This window comes from Balaenoptera acutorostrata, chromosome 7, assembly GCF_949987535.1.
Source record: "Balaenoptera acutorostrata chromosome 7, mBalAcu1.1, whole genome shotgun sequence".
In the NCBI taxonomy this organism is placed as follows: Eukaryota; Metazoa; Chordata; class Mammalia; order Artiodactyla; family Balaenopteridae; genus Balaenoptera; species Balaenoptera acutorostrata.
In genome coordinates, this window is record NC_080070.1 from 61,298,834 (window position 1) to 61,321,368 (window position 22,535).

General features: G+C 42.6%; 1 protein-coding gene across 2 annotated transcripts in view; it reads right to left on the bottom strand.

The window, feature by feature from the left end:
- SLC25A13 (solute carrier family 25 member 13) overlaps positions 1-20,181 on the bottom strand; it is a 205,506-nt gene extending 185,325 nt beyond the window's left edge. For both annotated transcript variants that reach the window (XM_057550355.1, XM_057550354.1), the window contains exon 1: positions 19,992-20,181. In XM_057550355.1, the coding sequence (XP_057406338.1) occupies positions 19,992-20,006 (15 nt within the window). In that variant the 5' untranslated portion in view covers positions 20,007-20,181. The remainder of the gene's footprint in view (positions 1-19,991) is intronic.
- Positions 20,182-22,535: the final 2,354 nt, after the last annotated feature.

A 22,535-nucleotide genomic window follows, 5' to 3' on the forward strand; every position in this document is an offset into this window, starting at 1 on the left:
GGCAAAAACACACAATTTGAAGAGACAGAGCAAGCATCAAAACCAGACTCAAATATGTCTGGAATATTGAGATTATCAGACTAGGAATTTAAAACAACTATGATCAATATGCTAAGGGCTCTGATGGATAAGGTAGACAACATGCAAGAAGAGATCAGCAATGTAAGCAGAAAAATGGAAATTCTAAGGAAGAACTAAAAAAGAATGCTAGAGATCAAAAATACTGTAACAGTGATGAAGAATGCCTTTGCTGGGCTTATTAGTAGACTGGATACAACAAGGAGAAAATCTCTGAGTCTGATGATATTTCAATAGAAATCTCCAAAACTGAAAAGCAAAGAGAAAAAAAACTGAAAGTAAACAAATAAACAAAAAACAAAAAACAGAACAATATCCAAGACCGTGGGACAACTACAAAAAGTGTAATATACATGTAATGGGAATACCAGAAGAAGAAAGGACCAGAAGGAATATTTGAAATAATAATGATTCAGAATTTCCACCCAATCAATGTCAGATACCAAACCACAGATACACAAAGATCAGATACACCAATAAAGATAATCAAAATCACTTTAAACATCAACGTACCAATTAATTAAAAGACAGAGATTGTTAGAATGCATCAAAAAATAAGACCCAACTATATGCCATCTACAAAAAAAATTTTTTTAAATAAAGACACATATAGATCAAAATAAATAACAGAGAAAGATACACCATGCACACACTAATCAAAAGAGAGCAGAGGAGTTATATTACTTTCAGACAGAGCCCATTTTAAAGCAAGGAACGTTAACAGGGATAAACAGGGATATTATATAATGATAAAGGGGTCAATTCTCCAAAAAGACATAATTATCCTCAATCTAACAGAATAGAAAGCCTAGAAATAGACCTTCATAAATATAGTCAACTGATCTCTGACAAAGGATCAAAGATAGTCTCTTCAACAAATGGTACTGTACATCGATATGCAAAAAATGATTCTAGACACAGACCTTATACCGTTAACAAAAATTAACTCAAAATGGATCACAGACCTAAATGTAAAACTCTTAGAAGACAACAAAGGAGAAAACTTAGATGGCCTTGGGGTTTGATGATGATTTTTTGGATATAACACCAAAGGCATGATCCATGATAGGCTGGACTTCATTAAAATAGACATTTCCACTCTGTGAAAGACACTGTCAAGAGAATGTAAAGATAAGCCAACACTTGGATAAAGTATTTGCACAAGAATAGCCAATAAATGACTGTTACCCAAGATATACAAAGAACCAGTGTCCCTGGTGGCACAGTGGTTGAGAGTCTGCCTGCTAATGCGGGGGACACGGGTTCGAGCCCTGGTCTGGGAGGATCCCACATGCCGTGGAGCGACTGGGCCCGTGAGCCACAACTACTGAGCCTGCACATCTGGAGCCTGTGCTCCGCAACAAGAGAGACCACGATAGTTAGAGGCCCGCGCACCGCGATGAAGAGTGGCCCCCGCTCGCCACAACTAGAGAAAGCCCTAGCACAGAAACGAAGACCCAACATAGCAATCAATCAATCAATCAATCTTTAAAAAAAAAAGAAAACAAACAACCCAATTAAGATTAAAATATGGGCCAAAGACCTTAACAGACACCTCACCAAAGAAGTTACAGATAGCAAATAAGCATATGAAAAGATGCTCCACATCTTCAGTCATCAGGAAAATACAAATTAAAACAACAATGAAATACCACTACATACCCACTAGAATGGCCAAAATCCAGAACACTGACAATATCACTGAGACTGCAAAATGGCAGAGCCATTTTGGAAGACAAATTGGAGGTTTCTTACAAAACTAAACATATTCTTACCATATGATCCAGCATTCATGCTGCTTAGTATTCACCCAAAGGTGTTGAAAACTATCTCCACACAAAATCCTGGATGGATGGATGTTTACAGCAGCTCTATTCGTAACTGTCAAAAGCTGGAAGCAACCAAGATGTCTTTCAGTCAGTGAGTAGATAAACTGTGGTATACCCAGACAATGGAATATTATTAAGCACTAAAAAATGAGCTATCAACCCATGACAAGACATGAAGGAAACTTAAATGCATATTACTAAGTGAAAGAAGCCAATCTGAAAAGGCTACATACTGTATGATTCCAACTACATGACATTCTGAAACAGGAAAAACTATGGAGACAGTAGAAAGATCAGTAGTTGCCAGGGGTTGGCAAATAGGGAAGGAAAACAGGCAGAGCACAGACTTCTGGAGCAGTGAAAAGACTCTGTATGAAACCATAATGATGGATACATATCACTATAAAATGTGTTCACAGACTGTTCAACATCAAGAGTCAACTTTAATGTAAACCACGGACTTTGGGTGATAATGATATGTCACTGTAGGTTCATCAATTGTAACAAATGCACCATTCTGATGGGGGGGAATGATGATAATGTGGGAGAGGTTATGCATGTGCGGGGGGCGGCCAGGAGGAGTACAGGAAATCTCTGAACCTTTCTTTAAATTTTGCTATGAACCTAAAACCACTCCAAAACAATAATAATAAAGTGTATTTTTAAGAAAGATCATGGGTAGCCAGGACCATCAAGATGAAACTAAGCAGGCAGAGTCACTAGGCACAGATCTGTATAATCTCCCTTTCTTTGAATCCTTGAAGTAGGTTGGATTCTTTTCCTTTGTAGTTAAGAAAACTGCAGGTCAAAGAGCTGATGGGCCCCAGGCCCCATGCCTTTCCCCCAGGGCCACAACCTAATACAGTCAAGTTGCCTTAGACCAGGGCTTCTCAACCTTGGCCGTACTGTTTGGGGTCAGATCATTCTTTGTTATAGAGGGCTGTCGGGTGCATCGCAGGATGTTTAGCAACATCCCTGGTCTGTAATCACTAGATGCCAGTAGCAACCCCTTCTCCCAGATGCGACAACCAACAGTGTCTCCAGATATTACCAAATCTCCCCTGGGGGGCAAAACTACCCTGCCCCCAGTGGGGAACCACTGCCTGAGACAGCGCCGCTCTACTTGCTCATTCATGCAACACGATCGCCTATGGGAAGCCTACCATGTACCAGGCACTGAGAGGACAACGCCAAATAACCAGAGACCCTGCCCCCTGAGGGGGAATGACAGACTTATCAACGAGTGGTTGGTACAAAGTGTGTGATGCTATATGCTATCACAAATCAGAGTGGTAACCCTGGTAACTCTTGGAGTCAGGGGTGGCAGAGGTCAGGTCTTGGAGCTGGGTTATTTATTACCGATTACAGCAGTTCACACTGACCAGTTAACTTTTACTGGGCCCTTAACTCTATGCTAGGCATGTGCTAAAGGCTTTATGCCTGATCTCACTTAAACGTTACTAAAACTATTCAAGGTGAAAAGTCATTAACATCCCAGTCTCCAGATGAGGAAGTTGCGGCACGTGAGACACTTAGTCTTCAATGAGTAGTAGTAAATCATAGAGCCAAAAGTGACCCTAGAGCCCAGGTCATCTTCATTCTAATTATACTACCTGGAGGATGTGCCAGGAATTTGGCAATCAAAGACGTGGACTTTAAGCTGTCCTTATGAATGGTGCTACTGGACAACATTACAGGTGAAAGCCGCTTAAAAAAGGCTTTCTGATTCGGCATTATCATACATAAATACCCGTGGTTCAGTGGAAGCCAGATTTACCTAATGGAGAATATTATTCTCACTATTACGTGCTGAACTCAGTCTCAATTTTTTTTTAAAGCATCAAGGTTACAGTGTAATTAGCAACCAGCTGCAATTGTAATTACCACTCCCAATATAATTTGTTACATATTAGCCAGTGTCAAATTACTACTGCTCCTTAAATGAATAAAAACTGATTGTGCTGTTCTGAAGACTGGGGTGTATGTTCCTGATGGGGAACAAAGGAATATAAAAAGTATATGACATATTTATAAAGTGCTGAAAGGTTCTACTTAGGAGATCACAAGTTGCTGGAGCCCAGATAATGCCACAGAACGGTAAAATGGCTGAGAGAGAATAGCTAACTTAATAAACGCAGAGAAGAGAGAGCAGCAAATCAAAGGACAACAGAGGGCTTCCCTGGTGGCGCAGTGGTTGAGAATCTGCCTGCCAATGCAGGGGACACGGGTTCGAGCCCTGGTCTGGGAAGATCCCACATGCCGCGGAGCAGCTAGGCCCGTGAGCCACAACTACTGAGCCTGCACATCTGGAGCCTGTGCTCCACAACAAGAGAGGCCGCGATAGTGAGAGGCCCGCGCACCGCGATGAAGAGTGGCCCCTGCTTGCCGCAACTAGAGAAAGCCCTGGCACAGAAATGAAGACCCAACACAGCCAAAAATAAAAAATATAAATAAAATAAAAATTAAGAGCTTTGAGATATTAAAAAAAAAAAAAGGACAACAGAAAGTTGCTTTCACTAAATAATACCTTACCTGTTCAAAATTCTGCTGTGCATCAACATCATATAATTGAAGAATAGTCAAGAACCCAGGAGGAAGTTAAAAGAAAATGAACAGGGCTTCCCTGGTGGCGCAGTGGTTGAGAATCTGCCTGCTAATGCAGGGGACACGGGTTCGAGCCCTGGTCTGGGAAGATCCCACATGCCACGGAGCAGCTGGGCCCGTGAGCCACAATTGCTGAGCCTGCGCGTCTGGAGCCTGTGCCCCGCGACGGGAGGGGCCGCGATAGAGAAAGGCCCGCGCACCGCGATGAAGAGCGGTCCCCGCACCGCGATGAAGAGTGGCCCCCGCTTGCCGCAACTGGAGAAAGCCCTCGCACGAACCGAAGACCCAACACAGCCAAAAATAAATAAATAAATAAATAAATAAATAAATAAGAAAATCCTTTAAAAAAAAAAAAAAAGAAAATGAACAGTAGCCCTCTGCACAGCCAGGATCCTCGTCCCAAAGACTGGGGACAACTTCACTAGAGCAACCCCTCCTCTTTCCTCTCCCACGATTTTCAACATGACTCTGAGCAAGTGCCCTGGTTCCAAACCCCTCTGGAAGCCCACACTTCTGTAAAGCTTACTATGTCCAGGCCTGGCTCTGAGCTTTAGAAACATGAGCACATTGACCCTCCCAATAACCCAGGAAGTAAAAACAACCATGCCCTCTTTACAGATGAGGAAACTGAGGTACAGAGAGGTAGAGTAACTTGCCCAGAGCCATAATTTGAACAGAGTCCATGATTTTAATCATATGTGATAATGACTTTCAGAAGGAAAAAAGAGAGAACAGGAGATTAAGAAAGCAGAGAACCTGGAGATTAAAGAAAATTAGGTCACATCAACCAATTGCAATGCCTGGGCCTTATTTAGATGACAATTCAAAAAACAATTTTAAAAAATTGTAAGACAATAGGGGAAATATGTAAAATGTGTACAGAATAGATATTTGATCATATTGAGGAAGCACTAAAAGTTTTTTAGATGTGACAATGATATTTTGGTTGTGCATTTTTAAAATCTTGTTTAGATATACACAGTGATATTTACAGATATGATGTTGGGGATCTGCTATGAAAAACTCAGAGGGATAAGAGGACAAGAGAGGGTGTAGTATAAATTAAACAACATCTGCCATAAACTGGTAATTACTGAAACTGGCTAGAAAGGGACATGGGAGTTTGTTACACTGTTCTAATTTTTTATGGAAAATTTCCATAATGAGAAGTTTAAAAAATGCTACTATTTTTTTAAGGCTTAAGTCAAATGCCAATTCCTCCTGGAAGATTTTCCAGATTCTCTAACCAGATTTCCCTCATAGAATGCTATTTACACCTACTTTTATGGACTTTGCAAATGGACGTCTGAATTCTGACTCTATTGCTAACCAGCAATATGACTTCCTACTTTCTCACCTGTTACAGAGAGAGAGTGAGTGAGAATCAGGACTGAATGAAAGTAGCATACGCTGGGACAGAATCTAGCAGTGCCTTACTTGCCAGTTTGTTGTATCCTTTCCATATTCATAGCGGCCCAGCTGACTGAGTCATCAGTGGACAGCTGAGCCCTACGGGAAGGCTCTCTTGGCTTTCTGAACTAATCAGAGTTCCTCTTAAGAATCTGAGCCAGCAGAGGGTCTGGGCTGAGGGTCTGGCAGCAGGTCATGCTGGCTGATGAAATGGCACTAGTGAAGGTTCATGACCTCCTGGGATTGAACAACAACAACAAAAATTAAACTGGTTTTCTACCTTTCATCTGACATCAAACATGAGTGGTTTCTTATGTAATACTAAGCAGGAAAGCTGTGTTTAAACATGATAGGCAACCCAGAATGCAGAAACCATACAGGAAAAGATTAATAAATATGTAACATAAAAAGTTTTAAAAATCAAAAGTGTGTATGAACCCATTAAACATCAAACAACTGCAAAAAATAAACATATAAATAATGTGTAACAGGACAAAAGGCCAAGGTTCTTAATTTAAAAGCGCTCTTAGAACAAGTCAATATGAGAAGGCAAATAACCCAATGGAAAGCTGGGCAAAGGTCAAGACCAGGCTCTTCTTAAACCTCTGGTGGACACCAAAATGGGCTAACAAAAACCTCCAAGAAGCACCATAAGGAAACCAGGAGCTGAGCTTTTACTTTGGAACTGAGATTCCCATCTCAGTTCACAATGGAAAGAAAATGGAATCTTGAAACACAGAGTCAACAGCAACCTGCAATAAAATAAGTTCGTGAAGACTCACAAGGAATGAAAGTCCTTGCCAGTGGGCCTGGCAGAGTCAGATAAGAGACCGGATATATCACCAGCCTTTCCTGTCAAGCCACCTGGAGGGCCCAGTATGCTATTGGGACCAGCTGGTCTGAAACAGCAGACATACTGTTTGCACCTGCTGGGAATGTCTCGCTATAACACAGCTGGACCTTCTAAGTCAAAAGGAAGCACATTTCTCCAGGAGCCTCCTTCTGAAGCAGCTTCTCTGTAGTCATGGAGATTCATCTACCTTGAACAGCCCAATCCCTGCCGAGGTTTACTCCGCAGCTATGATTCTCCATCGTGCGCTCTCCTGGAGGTTACCCATGCACAACTCCTCAAGTATTCCAAATTATTATTTTTTTTAGTTTAGTGAGGGATGGAGGGGCTTGAGAAAATGGTTTACTAGAAAAAGAGAAGTTTCCAACAAACCACACGCATGCAGCAGAAAATCTCCGTCTTCCTTTCACTTTGCCATGGGTGGGTCCCCCAAGTAAAAGAACAATTCAACAAACAGTGTCTGAATGTTATGTAACAGGTACTTTGAGGTCCCTGTCATCAGTTTAAAATCTAGTGGAAAACATAAAATACAAGAAACAGCAAGGACCATTTTCCTTCAGAACATCAATATCACTATCTCACCCAAGACAATTTAAAAATGATTTAATATCTGTTATGGGCTGAACTGTGTCCCCACAAAATTCGTATGTTGAAGCCCTAACCCCCCAGTACCTCAGAATGAATCTGTATTTGGAGATAGGATATATAAAGTAGTTATTAAGGTAAAATGAGTTCATTAAGGTGGGCCTTAATCCATTAAGACTGGTGTCCTTATAAGAGGAGGAAATTAGGACACAGACACAGAGGGAAGACCACGTAAAGACACAAGGAGACAAAGGCCATCTATGAGCCAAGGAGAGAGGCCTCAGAAGAAACCAGCCTTCTCAACACCTTGATCTTGGACTTTTAGCCTCTAGATTTGTGTGAAAATAAATTTCTGTTGTTTAGGCCACTCATTCTGTGGTACTTTGTTACGGCAGCCCTAGCCAACTATTACAGTATAATTTAATATAAACTCCTTATTCAAGTTGCTCCAACAGGGCCATTGTTTTATTTATTTTGGATCCACGTTCAAGCACTGCATTTGGTTGTCATGTCTCTTCGGGAGCCTCCTTTAATCTAGCCTTTTCATTCATAACATTGGCATTTTTAAAGTCAGACCAGAGGTCTTACAGAACGTCCTATTTTCTGGATTTGTCTAATTGTTTCCTCATGATTAGATTCAGATTCAACATTTTTGGCAAGAAATCTCTAAAGGTCACGCTGTATGCTTCTCATCGCATCACACCAGTGGGTGCGCCATGCTCGCTTTTCCCTCTTTCTGATGATGTTAAATTGGATCACAGATTCAGGCCGAGCCCTCCCTTATAACGGTACTTTTTCCCCTTTGTAGTTAGTAATTTATAGGGAGATACTTTGAGACAGGGAGAATCCCAACAATCTTTTACTGAAGGTTTTAGCATCCACTGAGGACACGTGCCTGAATCAATTACCTGCAGGTTGCCAAATAATGTGTCTTCTTTTTCTAATTCTATCATACCTTCTACTTGATTAGTTGGCATTCTTCAGTAAATAAGAATTTCACCTCCCCACCTCCATCTCACTTTGAGTCTTTTTGGGGAAGAACAATAGTCATGGAATGATTAAATTTTTTTTTTTAATTCAGTATGTTACAATCCAGTTTCAATTGATTTGTTTTTATTGTGATAAAACACATAAAATTTAACATTTTAACCATTTTTAAGTGTACAATTCAATGGCACTGAGGACATTCACAATGTTGTACAACCATGAGCACTATCCATTGCATCATCCCAAACACAAACTCTGTACCCATTAATTAATATCCAATTGATTTTAATAGCCACTATTTGTTGTAACTGTGATACACACTCATTGTAATATATATGTATATATATATATATATATATATGTGTGTGTGTGTATACACACAGGCACACGTGTGTGTTTTTAAAGGATGAACATCACAATGCACCACAAAGAACAACTGTGAATATGAAAACTTAGCCAACTAAAATAAACCATTACGCAAAATGCTGGTGGAGCAGGAAGGCAACATCCAAACCCACTCACCAAACATAACAACGTAGGAAACAACCAGGAATTACGTGCCTCCTGATGGGCGTATCCAGTACCAAGGATCCAGTAACCTGAGAGAGGCAGCCAGCAACCACCTAGGAAGTATTCTAGCCAAAAACAAAAAATAAAAATAAATAAAACCTTAAACTTGATCAAGCATCCAGACCTAACTATCAATTGTCAGGAAACACTAGGGACAGACGAACATCAGGGGGGTGCAATCAGCAAATCCCAAATTGTGGGAAACTACAGGAAAGATGTACCCAATTCACTCATCAAATAAACTGCAAGGAAACACAAAAAAAGATGGGTAGTCAAACCTAGACATTAACAAGAGTTAAAAGACGTATCGACCAAATGCCAGGCGCAGACTGTGTCTGAATCTTGATTAGAACAAACCAACTATAAAAACTAGGACATGGGATTTAACATCCTTACAGATACTTCAAGGGATGAGGAAATAAAACTAAGACCGCTTTCCCTAAAACTGAAGGAAAGAACTAAAAAAACAAACAAAATCTGCCCACCAATATAGAGGAATGACAAGAAACATTCTGCCTCTGACTGAGCTCTAAGTTAAACAAACAAACAGGCTCCCTTTTTTCCTGCTACACTGTTGCCATAGCTTTACGGCACAGAATCCGAACAGGGGTTGGACATGTCACATTTACAAACCCCTGTGAAGGATATGAGAAGGGAATGGGCATGAGGTAATACTGGAAAAGTGAGACAACAGCCAAGACCAAGGAGGCATAAACTGACTAATGAGATTAAATATTATTCTTAATAATATTAGGCATAATGACGCCACACTGTGCAGCGAGGTAAATTAAAGAGGGCAATGTAGTACAGTGGTTATGTTCCTGGACTCTGCAGCCTGTGTTCCAGTCATAGCTCTGCCACCTGAAGGCTGTGTGACCTTGGGCAAGTCATGTAATCTCTCTGTGCCTCAAGAGACTTAACCACTCTGTACAGATGAGTTTCCCCATCTGTATAATGGAGACAATAATAGCGCTTACATGCCGTGGGATTGTTGTGAAGATTAAATTACTTCACACACAGAGTGCCTAGAACAGTATCTGGCTTGTGTCAGCTGCTGTTGTCACTGTTACTTGCATAACCTTTCTGAACCTTAAGTTTCTCTGTCAAATGAGGTTATGACACCCTCCCTGCTATCTTGTAGATGATTATAAAGATCAAATAATGAAGCTTGGGTCTTCACATTATCTGGTCATTTTAATCTCTGTAGACTGTGAGTTCCTGAAAACAAGTCCAATAGCTTACTCGTTTGGGGAAGCCCAGCACTCAGTATAGGAGCTGGCATATAGTTGGAATCAATAACACACTTGAATGCACTTTTTAAAAACTGTTAAGTGCTGTGCTCATGAACAAAGGACTGCTCTTAACAGGGACACAAGGACCAATCTTACAAGCTTCCTTTGACAGTTCTGGGCAGAATGGAGAAGAAAGTGCAGAGAAGAGACCAAAGGCAAAACCAGCTTGGAGCTATGGCAATGCTGGACCTAAAAAGGAATGAGGACCTGAACATAAATGGAGGAGATGGGACACACCTGCTCCAGGGAATGGGAAGGGTTTGACTGACCCATCTCTTTGCCCATATCCAAGTTCCTGCCAATGGTGTCTCTCCTGGTTGCCCACACAAGTACTCAGCGAACTAACCAGAAACTTTAACTAGTAGGAAAGTTAAACTGCAGCTAAAAGTAAGGAATGACCAAGAAGATGAATTCAATTCTAGTAAATAGAGTTTGGAATATCTTTGAGACAAACCAGTTGAGATTTCCAACAAAAAGTCAAAAATGCAAGGCCAGTGCTTGAGAGAGCTGCCCCATGGGGAGTACCATGGAGTATCACCTGTCAGAAGGAAAAGGATCTCAGGCAAGAGGCCTGGGGAACACCAACATTTCAGGGGAGACCAGAAGGACAAAAAGAAGCCGGCCAAGGAGAATAAGTGTGAGTTAAGGGACCAAGCAGGAGAGGGTACATCATGAAAGCTGACAGAAGGCGCTCCAGGAAGGAAGGAGTGGGACACGGGGTCCTGTGAGGCCAGAGCTAAGGAGGACAGGCCAACAGTTTTAAAACAGAGGTCACTGGTGACCCAAAGGAGAGAATGTCAAAAAACAGAATAGGCATAAGTTCATTTTCAGGAATTTTAAGTACAGGTGGGTAGTAAAGAAATGGAGAAGAGTACAACCCTTAAATAATAATTCAGAGACGCCATCCAAAATAATACCCTGGCCCCAATGGAATCAAAATTAACCCAAAGAATCCTAAAATTTATACTGGGTTTTATCACTATGTATTTAATTCTGCGAAAAGTTGGACTGACTTACAACCAAATCAAAAAGTACTGTACCCATAGTTTAGAAAGGCAGCTACATTTAATTACACAGTAATGAGAGTTCCAGACCAATATTCTTTAAACTTTAATGTGTACACAACCCCCTGGGGATCCATTTAAAATGCAGATTCTGATGCAACAGAATATTTGGGATGAGTCCACAGATGCTGCAATTCTAACAGTCTCCGGAGTAAAACCAATGCTCCTGGTCCTTGGACCATAAACTTCTAATAGCAAGGCTCCAGGAAGGGACCACTCAGAGAATCTGATTACTGAAGCAGCCAGACTGGCTAGCCATTATGGTGACTATTTAGTAGATCACGAGCTTAAGAAAAGCACACCATCTTTTGTTCAGGTAGGTCAAATAATACCTACGTCCCTAGTTTTCAGTTAGGTAGAAATGTCCCACAGTCTCCAACAGACATCACTTGACAGTCCCTAGAGCACTTCATAATCCCCAAAGTGCTTTGCCAGGTTATACTTCATTTGCTTGTCACAGACGTCACAGATGGGCCCTGTGTGCTGCAGGGGGATACTGAGCATGCAGAGAAGGCAGACTTGTCCACGTCCTCACCATCAGTGGAAGCACTGGACCTGTAATCTAGGTTCTCCTGCCTTCTAGTCCGGGGCTCTTTCACTAAACCAGAGCTACTAATCTAAAATTAAAAAAAAAAAAAAGTTCTTGAAGCGTTTTCCCACATGAGGAAGTGGCACTGACTGAGCAGCTGGGTGTCGTCTACATCTCAGAGTCCAACTGTGGCTGGGATCAGACAGACACAAGTCATGTCCAACTCAGAAAAACCACTAAATGTGCACCCAGGTCTAAAAACCTGTTCAAATCAGGCTTATGACGAGGTTCAGGACATGCCACCCCAAAATGCGGCACCTTGGCATATTCAATATCTTAAGCTGAAGGAGTTTAAGAAAACAGCAGAAACAGGAAGGTCACTCTGACCATCCCCACACACAACCCCAACCTTCTTTCCTGAAACAGGTCATAAACTCCCCTACAAAGGGTACCGTCCCTGTTCCAGGAGGAGGGGAGACAATCTCATCACCAAAGATGGGGAAGTTGGGGCCGAAAAACCTGCACACACAAACCTTGTTAAACCCACCCTTATCTTCCTAGTTACTTCTTCACCATTTACTACCCTAGCCCAAACCCCTTTGTCTTGTCAATTCTTTACAAATTTATTTTTCACTGTCCAAAAGGTTTTAAAGCTTTCTGCTGTGGTCACTTTCATTGTCTTGTGAAGGTTCTCATGAACACATAAAAATTCAGCAAAATTTGTATACTCTTCTTTTGTTAATCTGTCTTTGTCATTTTAATTTTCAGACCCAGCCAGGGACCCTAAGAGACTTGCGGGAAACTTTTTCCTCCCCTACACTTACTTAGACAATTTTCTTGCAAATTTTACTGTCTTATGTCTTATGCAAAAGACATTTTACCATAAAACAGTGTGTATATTGAAATATCTGACTTTCATATCAAGTCAACAGTTTTCATGGAAAACATGTGGAAACTGGGACTACATGTGGAAATCAAGACAAAGCTACCAACTTAATAACAGCCATTAAATAGAGTGGTTTATTTACGTTGAATTGCTAAGAATTTCAACACTGCCAATTTTGCTATGTTGTCAGCACCTAAAGTCAAAAGAAATCACCAGGCCTATATTCACTCATGCAACTACACAGCAAATTTCCAAAGGAAATGGTGAGTACGAGTACTCTATCTTTTAAACGTTTCCAACCAACAAACCAGACCACCACTCTACAAATCAGCCACTGGGAATAATTCTGAGCTAAGAGACCAGAGCCACCATTGATGGGGCTGACTTGACCTAACAAGAGGGTCTGGTTAAATAGGCCATGAAAAAAAGGGTTTGCTCCGTTGCTATTAAGTACTTTGCCAAGAGAATTACATCACTGTGACAAGGGCACAGCCCAAGCAGAAGAACCACATCAGCAGATTCACACAAAGGGATCCAAGAAAACATGGTGGGAAAGATAAGTGCTTATGAAGCAGCAAATGATGAGCAGGGTGAGTAGGAATGGACCATGCTCAGCAGAGCTAATCCTCACAGAGAGTGGAGAACACAGGAAGGAATGCCTCCATCTAAGAACGCAACAGAAGCAGAGGCTGGGGCTTCCCTGGTGGCGCAGTGGTTGAGAATCTGCCTGCCAATGCAGGGGACACGGGTTCGAGCCCTGGTCTGGGAAGATCCCACATGCTGCGGATCAACTAGGCCCGTGAGCCACAATTACTGAGCCTGCACGTCTGGAGCCTGTGCTCCGCAACAAGAGAGGCTGCGATAGTGAGAGGCCCGCGCACCGCAATGAAGAGTGGCCCCCGCTTGCCACAACTAAAAGAAAGCCCTCGCACAGAAACGAAGACACAACACAGCCATAAATAAATAAATTAATTAATTAAAAAAAAAAAAAGAATCCACCTGCCAATGCAGGAGACACGGGTTCGAGCCCTAGTCCGGGAAGATCCCACATGCCGCGGAGCAACTAAGCCCATGCACCACAACTACTGAGCCTGCGCTCTAGAGCCCACGAGCCACAACTACTGAGCCCACGCGCCACAACTACTGAAGCCCGCGCACCTAGAGCCCGTGCTCCGCAAAAAGAGAAGCCACTGCAATGAGAAGCCCGCGCACCGCAACGAAGAATAGCCCCTGCTCGCCGCAACTAGAGAAAGCCCGCATGCAGCAACGAAGACCCAAACGCAGCCAAAAATAAATAAATAAAAAAAAATTTTTTTTTAAAAGAAATTTTTTTTTCATTTTTAATGTTTCCGTTAAAAACATTTTTAATGTTTCCATTAAAAAAAAAAAAGCAGAGGCCAGTCATAGGACAAAAGATAAAAGAGGCGGAAGGAGTCAGAGTTCCTCCAGCAATTATAAAAGAACTCCATATCCAAGAAGACCTGATCCCTGATTTTCTTACCCTACAGGGCTTTCAACCCTTCCCATCCCTCTCTCCACTCCCAGTTCTCTATTTGCTAAACAACACTTGTAAAGCCCTGTGACCCAACTGGGGAACATTGACAACACATGGGCACCCAACTAGGTTAGCCAGGGAAAAGGCTGCAAGACCAGGGTAACCTTGCTCTTTGCAACACTTCCCCCCTCAAGCACCTACACGGATACAGAAAACCACTGAGACTTACAGGAGACAAAAGGAGCTTTCAATCAATTTGGTGATAAAACCCATATTCTAGGATAACTACAAAACTATATAAACTTGATGCCTAAGCACGAAGGTGAAACGGGGCAGAAGGACTGAAAAGAAATTGTCAAGAAAGAAGAGAACTTGTAGGGACCCCTGTGTATCCTTCCTTTGAATTGACACGCCAGGGACTTGCATTTATCTCACTGCATTCCTTCCTTATTCCAAGAAGGAATCATCAGAGGATGAGCTGAAGCAAAGAGCACGAAAACCGCCTAGAAGAGCGGCTGGCAGCCTCAGAAGCAGATTTGATTCACTTGGGGAGCTTTCAGAAACCTTGAGGCTCAGGCCACACCTAAGTCCAACTGAATCAGAACCTCTGGGTGAGACCCAGGCATCAGCACTTTTATACCAGTCCAGAGGACTATAATGTGCTGATAACCCCTGGATTACAATAGTGCAAAAAGCAAAAGGGTTTCAAGGGAACTTGGACCAATTACAAACTTTTCCGGGACTCCATTTCTTCACCTGGTAAAAGGGAACAGGATTAACGAGGGGAGGAGTGAGGAACATTGTGTTATGTAAACCCCAAGGCCTATCCAGCACCATCAATTTAAGAAACCTGAAATCCAAACATCAGTGGAAGCACAGAAACTTACCAGCATCGTGGCTGCATAAAAACAACTCAAACATTCTTTCCTTCCTGTCCAGTACAAAAAACTGATCTGTTTTATTATACTATTATTATACCACCAAATACCTAGCAGTTTTTACCATATGGGAGAGAAAACCTTCAACCTGAAGAATATCCTTAATAAACTCAATCACATTTTATCCACAGTAACAAACCTCTGAAGAGGGTATTATTATTGATGAGAAGCATGAAAAACATGGAGGTTAAATATATAGCCCAAGTCCTAATTAGTGAACACGGGGTTAAAATTTTTACAAAGGTAAATGACAGTGATGATAGTTGCACAACTCTGTGAATATACAAAAAACCACTGACGTGTACACTTTCAATGGGTGACTTATATGGCATATGACCTATATCTCAATAAAGTTGTTTAAAAAAAAAGTATATGACAATTTCTGGCCTGTGCAATCTGGTTCAAAAACCACTTAACAATGAAGCATATACTGAGTGCCAAAGCATTCTACAGATACAAACTACTGGACTGGAATGGTCAGGAAATACACATGCCCATAACTGATAACATGTGAACTCTCACATGCACCTCTGCAAATGGAACTTCTTTTTAAGGCCTGGGCAGGTGAGGCAGAGACTCTGAGCACAGACTGGCAGGGTTCAAATCCAAGCTGTATTGCTTATTCTCCGTATAACCGTGAGGAAATTACTTAACCTCTCCTGACCTCAGTTTTCTCACCTGTAAAATGAGGACAAAAATAGACCACACCTACTTTGGGTATTATGAAAAATAAAGGAGTTATTATTTGTAAAGCACTTGGGAAAAGGGCCTGGCACACAGTAAGCACTGTGTAAGTGGTTCTCAAAAATAAAAGTCTGGTCTACAGTTACAAGACCTAAATAAAAGTCTTAAATAAGAGGCATCTAATTTCCCCTCCCAAGCCATCTCCCCCTTCTCCCATAAACTCTACTCTCCATTATGCTAAACTACCAGGCAAACAATATGGTGGACAGGGTAAGAGCACAGACCCTGAAGCCACACTGGCTGATTTGAAACCCAGCTTCTTCACTTTTTAATTATCAGATCTTAGGCCACTTACATCACCCCTTGGTGTCTCAGTCTTCATCTATAAACCAGAAATGACAGTATGTAACTCATAGGACTGTTAGGGGCATTAAGCCAGTTAATATGAAAAGCATCTAGAACTGAATCTCACGTCTAGTAAACAATAAGCGTTGGCTACTCTCCTATTTATTTTATTACCTGCTATCCCCTAAAAGCAGCAGGTGCTCTCACCTCTCTTTCTTTCATCTGCTGTTTCCTGTCACTGGAATGGTCTTTTCCTCTTCCTCTGACTATTCCTTTTGAAATACCACTACCTTTCAGACGTTCCCTCCCCTCCCCTGACAGAAACGGGCTCCTTCCCTGATGCTCCCATAAGCCCTTGTTATGGCACTAACCCTACTTGGGGCACTTCCATGAGAGGATTTAGCCTGTGGTATGGTTGTGGTTTTCTTGAGGGTCCAAACGGAGTCCGGTTCATTTTCATATCCTTAGTTTAGTCCCGTTTGCAACATTAGAAAGAACACAATACACACAATTCTAAATGAGTCAACGATCATGGCAACAACTCAGCCAACAATGGAATAGCAATACTAAGTGTACTAGCACTACAGACCAAATTTTCATGATTATGAACGCTTTAGCTTGTCTCCAAATGTTCTTCTTTTAGTTCTAGGCTAATTTCACCCAAATTATTGGAGTCCAGTTTTATACCTGAACATCTCTCACACCTGAACTCCAGTGAGCAATCTCTAACTTTTAACAGTTCCTCCTAGTTTAATTTCGTCATTCTTAATGGATAAACTCAACCAGTGACAAAAAGGGAATGTTGACTACAACTACAAGAAAAGGATAACCTCTCTAATACTACTTTTTAAAAATGAATTTTTTATGGAAATATATAAAATAGAATTTTAAAAACTCATTTTCATTTCAATACATGTAGAGCAGTGCTTGGAAGTTTTTTAAAGAAATACTCATCTACCATCTATCAAGGGAACCCATAAGGATTATTCCTACAAAAGGCGGCAGCAAGAGAATGGAAGTTTTCTGAGTTCATCTCAAAATACCAAGTTTCAGATCAATGTTACTTCATGAAAAAACAAATACCGCTTGCATTAAGTAGTAACCATCATGCAGAAATCAAAATAAAAGCAAACCAAAGAACAGATTCTCAGCCTTCTTATTTATACTATTTAAAGGAAGAGGGACATGAAAAATTAGTTACGTTTGAATAAATAAAAGGGAATTCCCTGGAGGTCCAGTGGTTAGGACTCTGCGCTTTCACTGCCGAGGGCCTGGGTTCAATCCCTGATCAGGGAACTAAGATTCCGCAAGCCACACAGTGTGGCCAAAAAAAAAGAATAAATAAAAGACCAGTTTCTGATTCTGGGACTCCAGAATCTTAGACACTCCACTGAGATGGGATTCTCTTCTAGTTAGGCTCCTCAAGTTTTACGAGGGGATGTCAATCCTACCCCCATATAAGATTGCTAAGCCTATGGCTCTGTGTTCAATATGGAATATCTGTGCTCCAGGAAAAAGCAAAGAGCATGGCCTTTAATTGGGGCTGCCCAGCACTGCCTAATAGAGGACAGAATCACCTCACCCTAATAAGAGTCCAAAGGCAACTAAATAAGGGGTATTCTTGGACTAAGGTGGACCAGCACAGCTCATTTGGGGACCTACATTTACTGCCCTTGAGCTAAAATGAGAAACACTATAAGAAATGGCCTTATGGAATCCACAAACATACATTTGTGGTCATGACGTAGTTTTGAATGCAGTTTGCTCACTGCATATAAAAAGAGATGGGGAGAAACTGCCCTCAGATAGCAGAAAAAGGAGACCTCTCTCCCATGTAACTGACCTCACGGATCACTTCCTCTTTGCTTTGGCTGCTAGAAAATTCAGTCACCTCTAGCAAGTACATACATCCTTATTTTCCAGTAACCTTAGTCCTGGCTTCATCTTATTTTCCGTTTATCCTGTTTTTCTCATCTACTTTGACTTGATTTTGATATGTCTTGCTGGTTTATAAATATATGTATATATGACATGAGCCATCAGAAATCCTGAAAAGAGGCAAGTTTAAATGAATAAATAAACAAAAACACAAGTTCTCAAAGAGTAAAAATGAAATGTTTCATTTTCCCTGACTCTCACTACTTGGCTAAAATTCAACTGCACTTATTGATATGAAGTGACAGTTTAATAAAAATACAACCCAAAAGTTAAACCTCCCTCCATGTCATTTATTTTATTTCAAACTAGTTAATCAGTCTTATACTCCATTTACATGCATACTCCTCAATGTAAGTTCCTCACTTTATCTCCAAATTAAGTAAAATTATTAAACTCATCTACAGACATAAAAATGACAGTAAAGTATGGGTATCTACTCCCACCTACTCTCCTGGAAGAAGTCACCTTGAGGGAACATAATTCATGCCTTGTACTCTGATTGCATGCAAATTTAATGCAAAGAAAAGGTCAAGGGCTATTGGGTTTGAAAGGGCTAATGTACGTTCCAAAAATGAATCCCAGTGATCCTCAGAGAATCTAACTACAACAGTTATATACATACCCATGTGTCTGCACATGCATACCCAGAGCACACTCCTTAGGATGGAACTCAGAGTCATTAAGGAAAAGAGAAAGGCCACTTAGGCCACATAATCTAGGAACACCGAAAAGCCTGCAGATTTCAGGAAGCTTAGAGAAACTTAAGTCATAGAACAGCATTTAAATATATCTGTCTGCTTACAATTTCCATTGCAAATGTGATTAGTTTGCTGGAATAAATAGGAATATGATGTGTTGGCCACGTTTTCCTCTTGAGGGTTATCACAGAGTTTTGATTAAGGACAAATGTTTGAAATGTTGGGTATATTTAAGTTCACTGCACTTAAAATGAGCTAAGAAGTTGTACAGGCTTGATTAAAGGGCTGCCTTCGTGAACTTAAAATTAAAAGCAATAAATTCCAATGATTCAAGTGATTGGGACTAAATATGGTATTCTGCCAGAAAAGTTGAAATGGAGTCCAAAGAAACTGAAATGGTGTCCAGGTTTCAAGAAATGGTAAAAGGGTAAAGGTCAAGCTGTCGGAGCTGCCTTTCCTCTGGGTTAGTGAATGAGTCACCTTACGCAGAATTCCTTTTAAGTAGAACTTCACAGGAGTTACAGGCTCCCAAGACAATCTGTTTTGTCATTTCTAAAAAGAAGCCTCTCAAACGCTTCGAGGCCGGTATGTAAGTGTTGTCAGATGCGGAGAGAAGGACGAGAAGCGGGGGGCCTGGGGGGATGGGGGTGCTTTGGAGTTTTTACGCACACACACGCAGGCCAACTCTCTCAAGCAGTCTCCAAAACGGAAGTCAAGGTGACTTCCCCACCCGTGGGAGGGCGGAGCCTCTGAAACCTACTGGGATTAGGCTTCTGCGCGGAGTGTGCCCCAGGGAAGCAACTCGGGTCAGCAACTACCAGGGTCAGGAGCAGTTGTGCGCTGGGGTGGCAGAGCGGACGTGCAGACCCCGAGCCCTCCCCGCCCCGGGACGCAATCGTGCCCGCTCCTCCTCACCGGCTTTGGCTCAGCCCGCCAGGCGCAGGCCAGGCACTGACTCCCCGTCCGGGCCAAGTGGGAGGGTCCAGCCAGCAAAGTTTCTGCTGCAAGGTCGGGCCCTGGTCCCCGTTCTTCTCACCGGCCGTCTGTGCTGCCCGGGAGGGGCGGGCACCTCCCTCCTCCCTCTGCTGCAAGGTGGAACAGCTGCCCCGCGCCCCTTTCTATCTGCTTTCCCGGTTGCACCAGCCCGGCGCGTGAACGCCCGGGCCCCTCGCGCCCCCCGGGGCAGCCGGCCAACGGGCCGACGCTTACCTTGGCGGCCGCCATGCTTTGCACCGGGCGCGGGCGGCTGCGGGACGCTCTCACCGGCTCGCTGGCGCTGCGGGTCTGGGCCGCTCACTTCCCGTCCCGACGGCGGCGGGAGCGGCGATACAGCCTGGCAGCGTGCGCGCCCGGCCTGCCTCCCCACGCCCTCCAGCCGGCGCGGGTCATGCGGGCGCCGCCAGCCCATTGGCTGGGCCCGGCTAGGGCCGCCGGGGCGCGCGTGATCCCGATGGCCTCTGCCCTTCTGCCGGGGCGGGCCCGGGTCTGGGGGCGGTGGACCGGACCAGCGCACGTGACCCCGGCTCCGCTGTCCAGCAGCGGCGACCTCTAAAGCGGGGCCGAGGGCCGGTGGCGGGGTGCAAGCCTGTCTCTTGGGATCAGGTGGCCTCACGAGGGAAGCTGTTGGCTTCGGCTCCTTCTCGGGGCTGCTCCAGGGCCCTCGAGACCCACAGGCGGGGCACACAGCCTGGGGAAGTTGAGAACTACACTTGGTGCCGTGTGTAGCCAGGTGTTCCCTTTCAGAGGGGCTCCTCTCCGTTATAAGGAGTCCCGAAGCATTGACTAGTCGATCGGAAATAGCAAAATAAATGCCTCTGGCAAGTCTACTTTTAGGTCAGATCTGGCAAACTCGAAGTACCAAACAGCTGTATGTAGTGCAGAACATGGAGCTACTTCATTTCAGCCCTGCATAGTAGGGCGGTAGAAGTCAAAGACACACGCCCCAAAATAGGCCCTACTAAAATAAACAGGTCAAAATTTTAATGGAAAAATCGAATGTATAATCCCCAGAGGTCTTCTTCCTCTTTATAAGAATTTCATTCATTTGTCCCTGCTACCAAAATTTATAATTAAGGCAGTGGTGGTCAGTGAAAGGGGCTTTAAATGTTTTGTGGATTATGGATATAACCTATCAACAAAAGTGTTTATTACTAATCATTTTAATTAATTAACACTGACTGAGTGCCTACTATATGCCAGGCACTGCGTTAGGAGTTGGAACCCCAGAATGACTTGAGAGATGGTCCCAGCCCTTAAAGAGCTAGTGGGAAAGCAAGCACACAAACAGTTAATGTCCATATAAACTGTTACGGCGACAACCTTTTCCCAGGGCGCTATGGGCACGCTGAGGACTGGGGAAGCCTCTTAGAGGACATGATGCCTAAGTTGTGGATGTGCATCAGTCCAGCGAAGTGGAGGGGAACGGCTTTCCAGCCAGAGAAAATAAGGAGAAGCAGGAGGTCCAGAAACTGCTGAGGAAACACAACAAGTTATGAAAGTGATTGGTCATGAAAGGTAACAGGCTGTGGAACTGGTGGAAGTAGAGTCTGAGCAGGCAGGTTGGGACCATGTCTTGGAGGATGTTGGGTGCCATGTTGAAGGGTGTGCACCTTAACTGAAGGGCTTTAAGGGAGGTGGTGTGGCCAGGGTTACAGTATAGCTGGATCCCTCTGCTTCCAGTGTAGAGGATGGGGTAAGACCAAACTATTGGAATATTCGGATAAAACAGGCTGAGGGCCTGAAACCAGAGATGGGATAGGGCTAGAGGAAAACATAGGAGGTAAAATTAGTCAGCGTGGTGCCTGATTATATGTGGGGGTGGGAGAGAGAAAGGAATTCACCCAGTCTTGCACAGTGGCCTCCGGTGTAGATGTTAGAAAGACTCCAGCCGTCAGTAATACAGGAGGAGTGTTTTGAAGTGTGTGCCTCTTCTCTGTAAGGAGAGTGTATGTGAAATATACAAATGATGTTGTAAAAGCCAAAGAAAGAAGCATTTCAAAAAGGAGTGATTTATTAACATACTCTCAAGAAGTCTAACAAAGACCCAAAAGCCTCGAATGTGTTCATAGGCAGCAGAGAAAGACCATGAAAGGAGTGAAAGAATAAAGACAAAAGCAAAAACAGGAGAACTGATAAAGAAAAGGATAGCGCGGGACAAGTCTAAAGGTCACTTACAGGGTAGCCCTGGCTGCTGTAAAGGATTTTAAAAGGTGCAGAGAAAATACAACCTCATGTAACCAAGATCACATCGAATACTGCAGATCTATTCAGGGTATCACTGAAGCTCTCCTTTTATAATATAAATGAACTTAAAAAAATTTTAATGTTGATAACATATACATGACATAAAATCTACTATCTTAACCAGTTTTAAGTGTACAGTTCAGTAGTGTTAAGCACATTCACATTGTAGCACAGCCAATCTCGAAAACTCTTTTCATTTTGCAAAACTAACACTTTAAGCCTATTAAACAACCACTGTCATTCCTCCCTCGCCCCAGCCCCTGGCAACCACCATTTTAGTTTCTGTCTCTGTAAATTTGACTACTCTGGGTACCTCATAAAAATGGAATCATATAGTATTTGTCTTTTTGTGACTGGCTTATTTCATTTAGCATAGTGTCCTCAAGGTTCATCTGTTTTTTAGCATGTGTCAGAATTGCAAGACTCTTAAAGACTGAATAATATTCCCTTAACTTCTAAAGAATAAAATAGAAAAAGAATCAAGAATCTGTAGATGTTTTCTAGAAATCT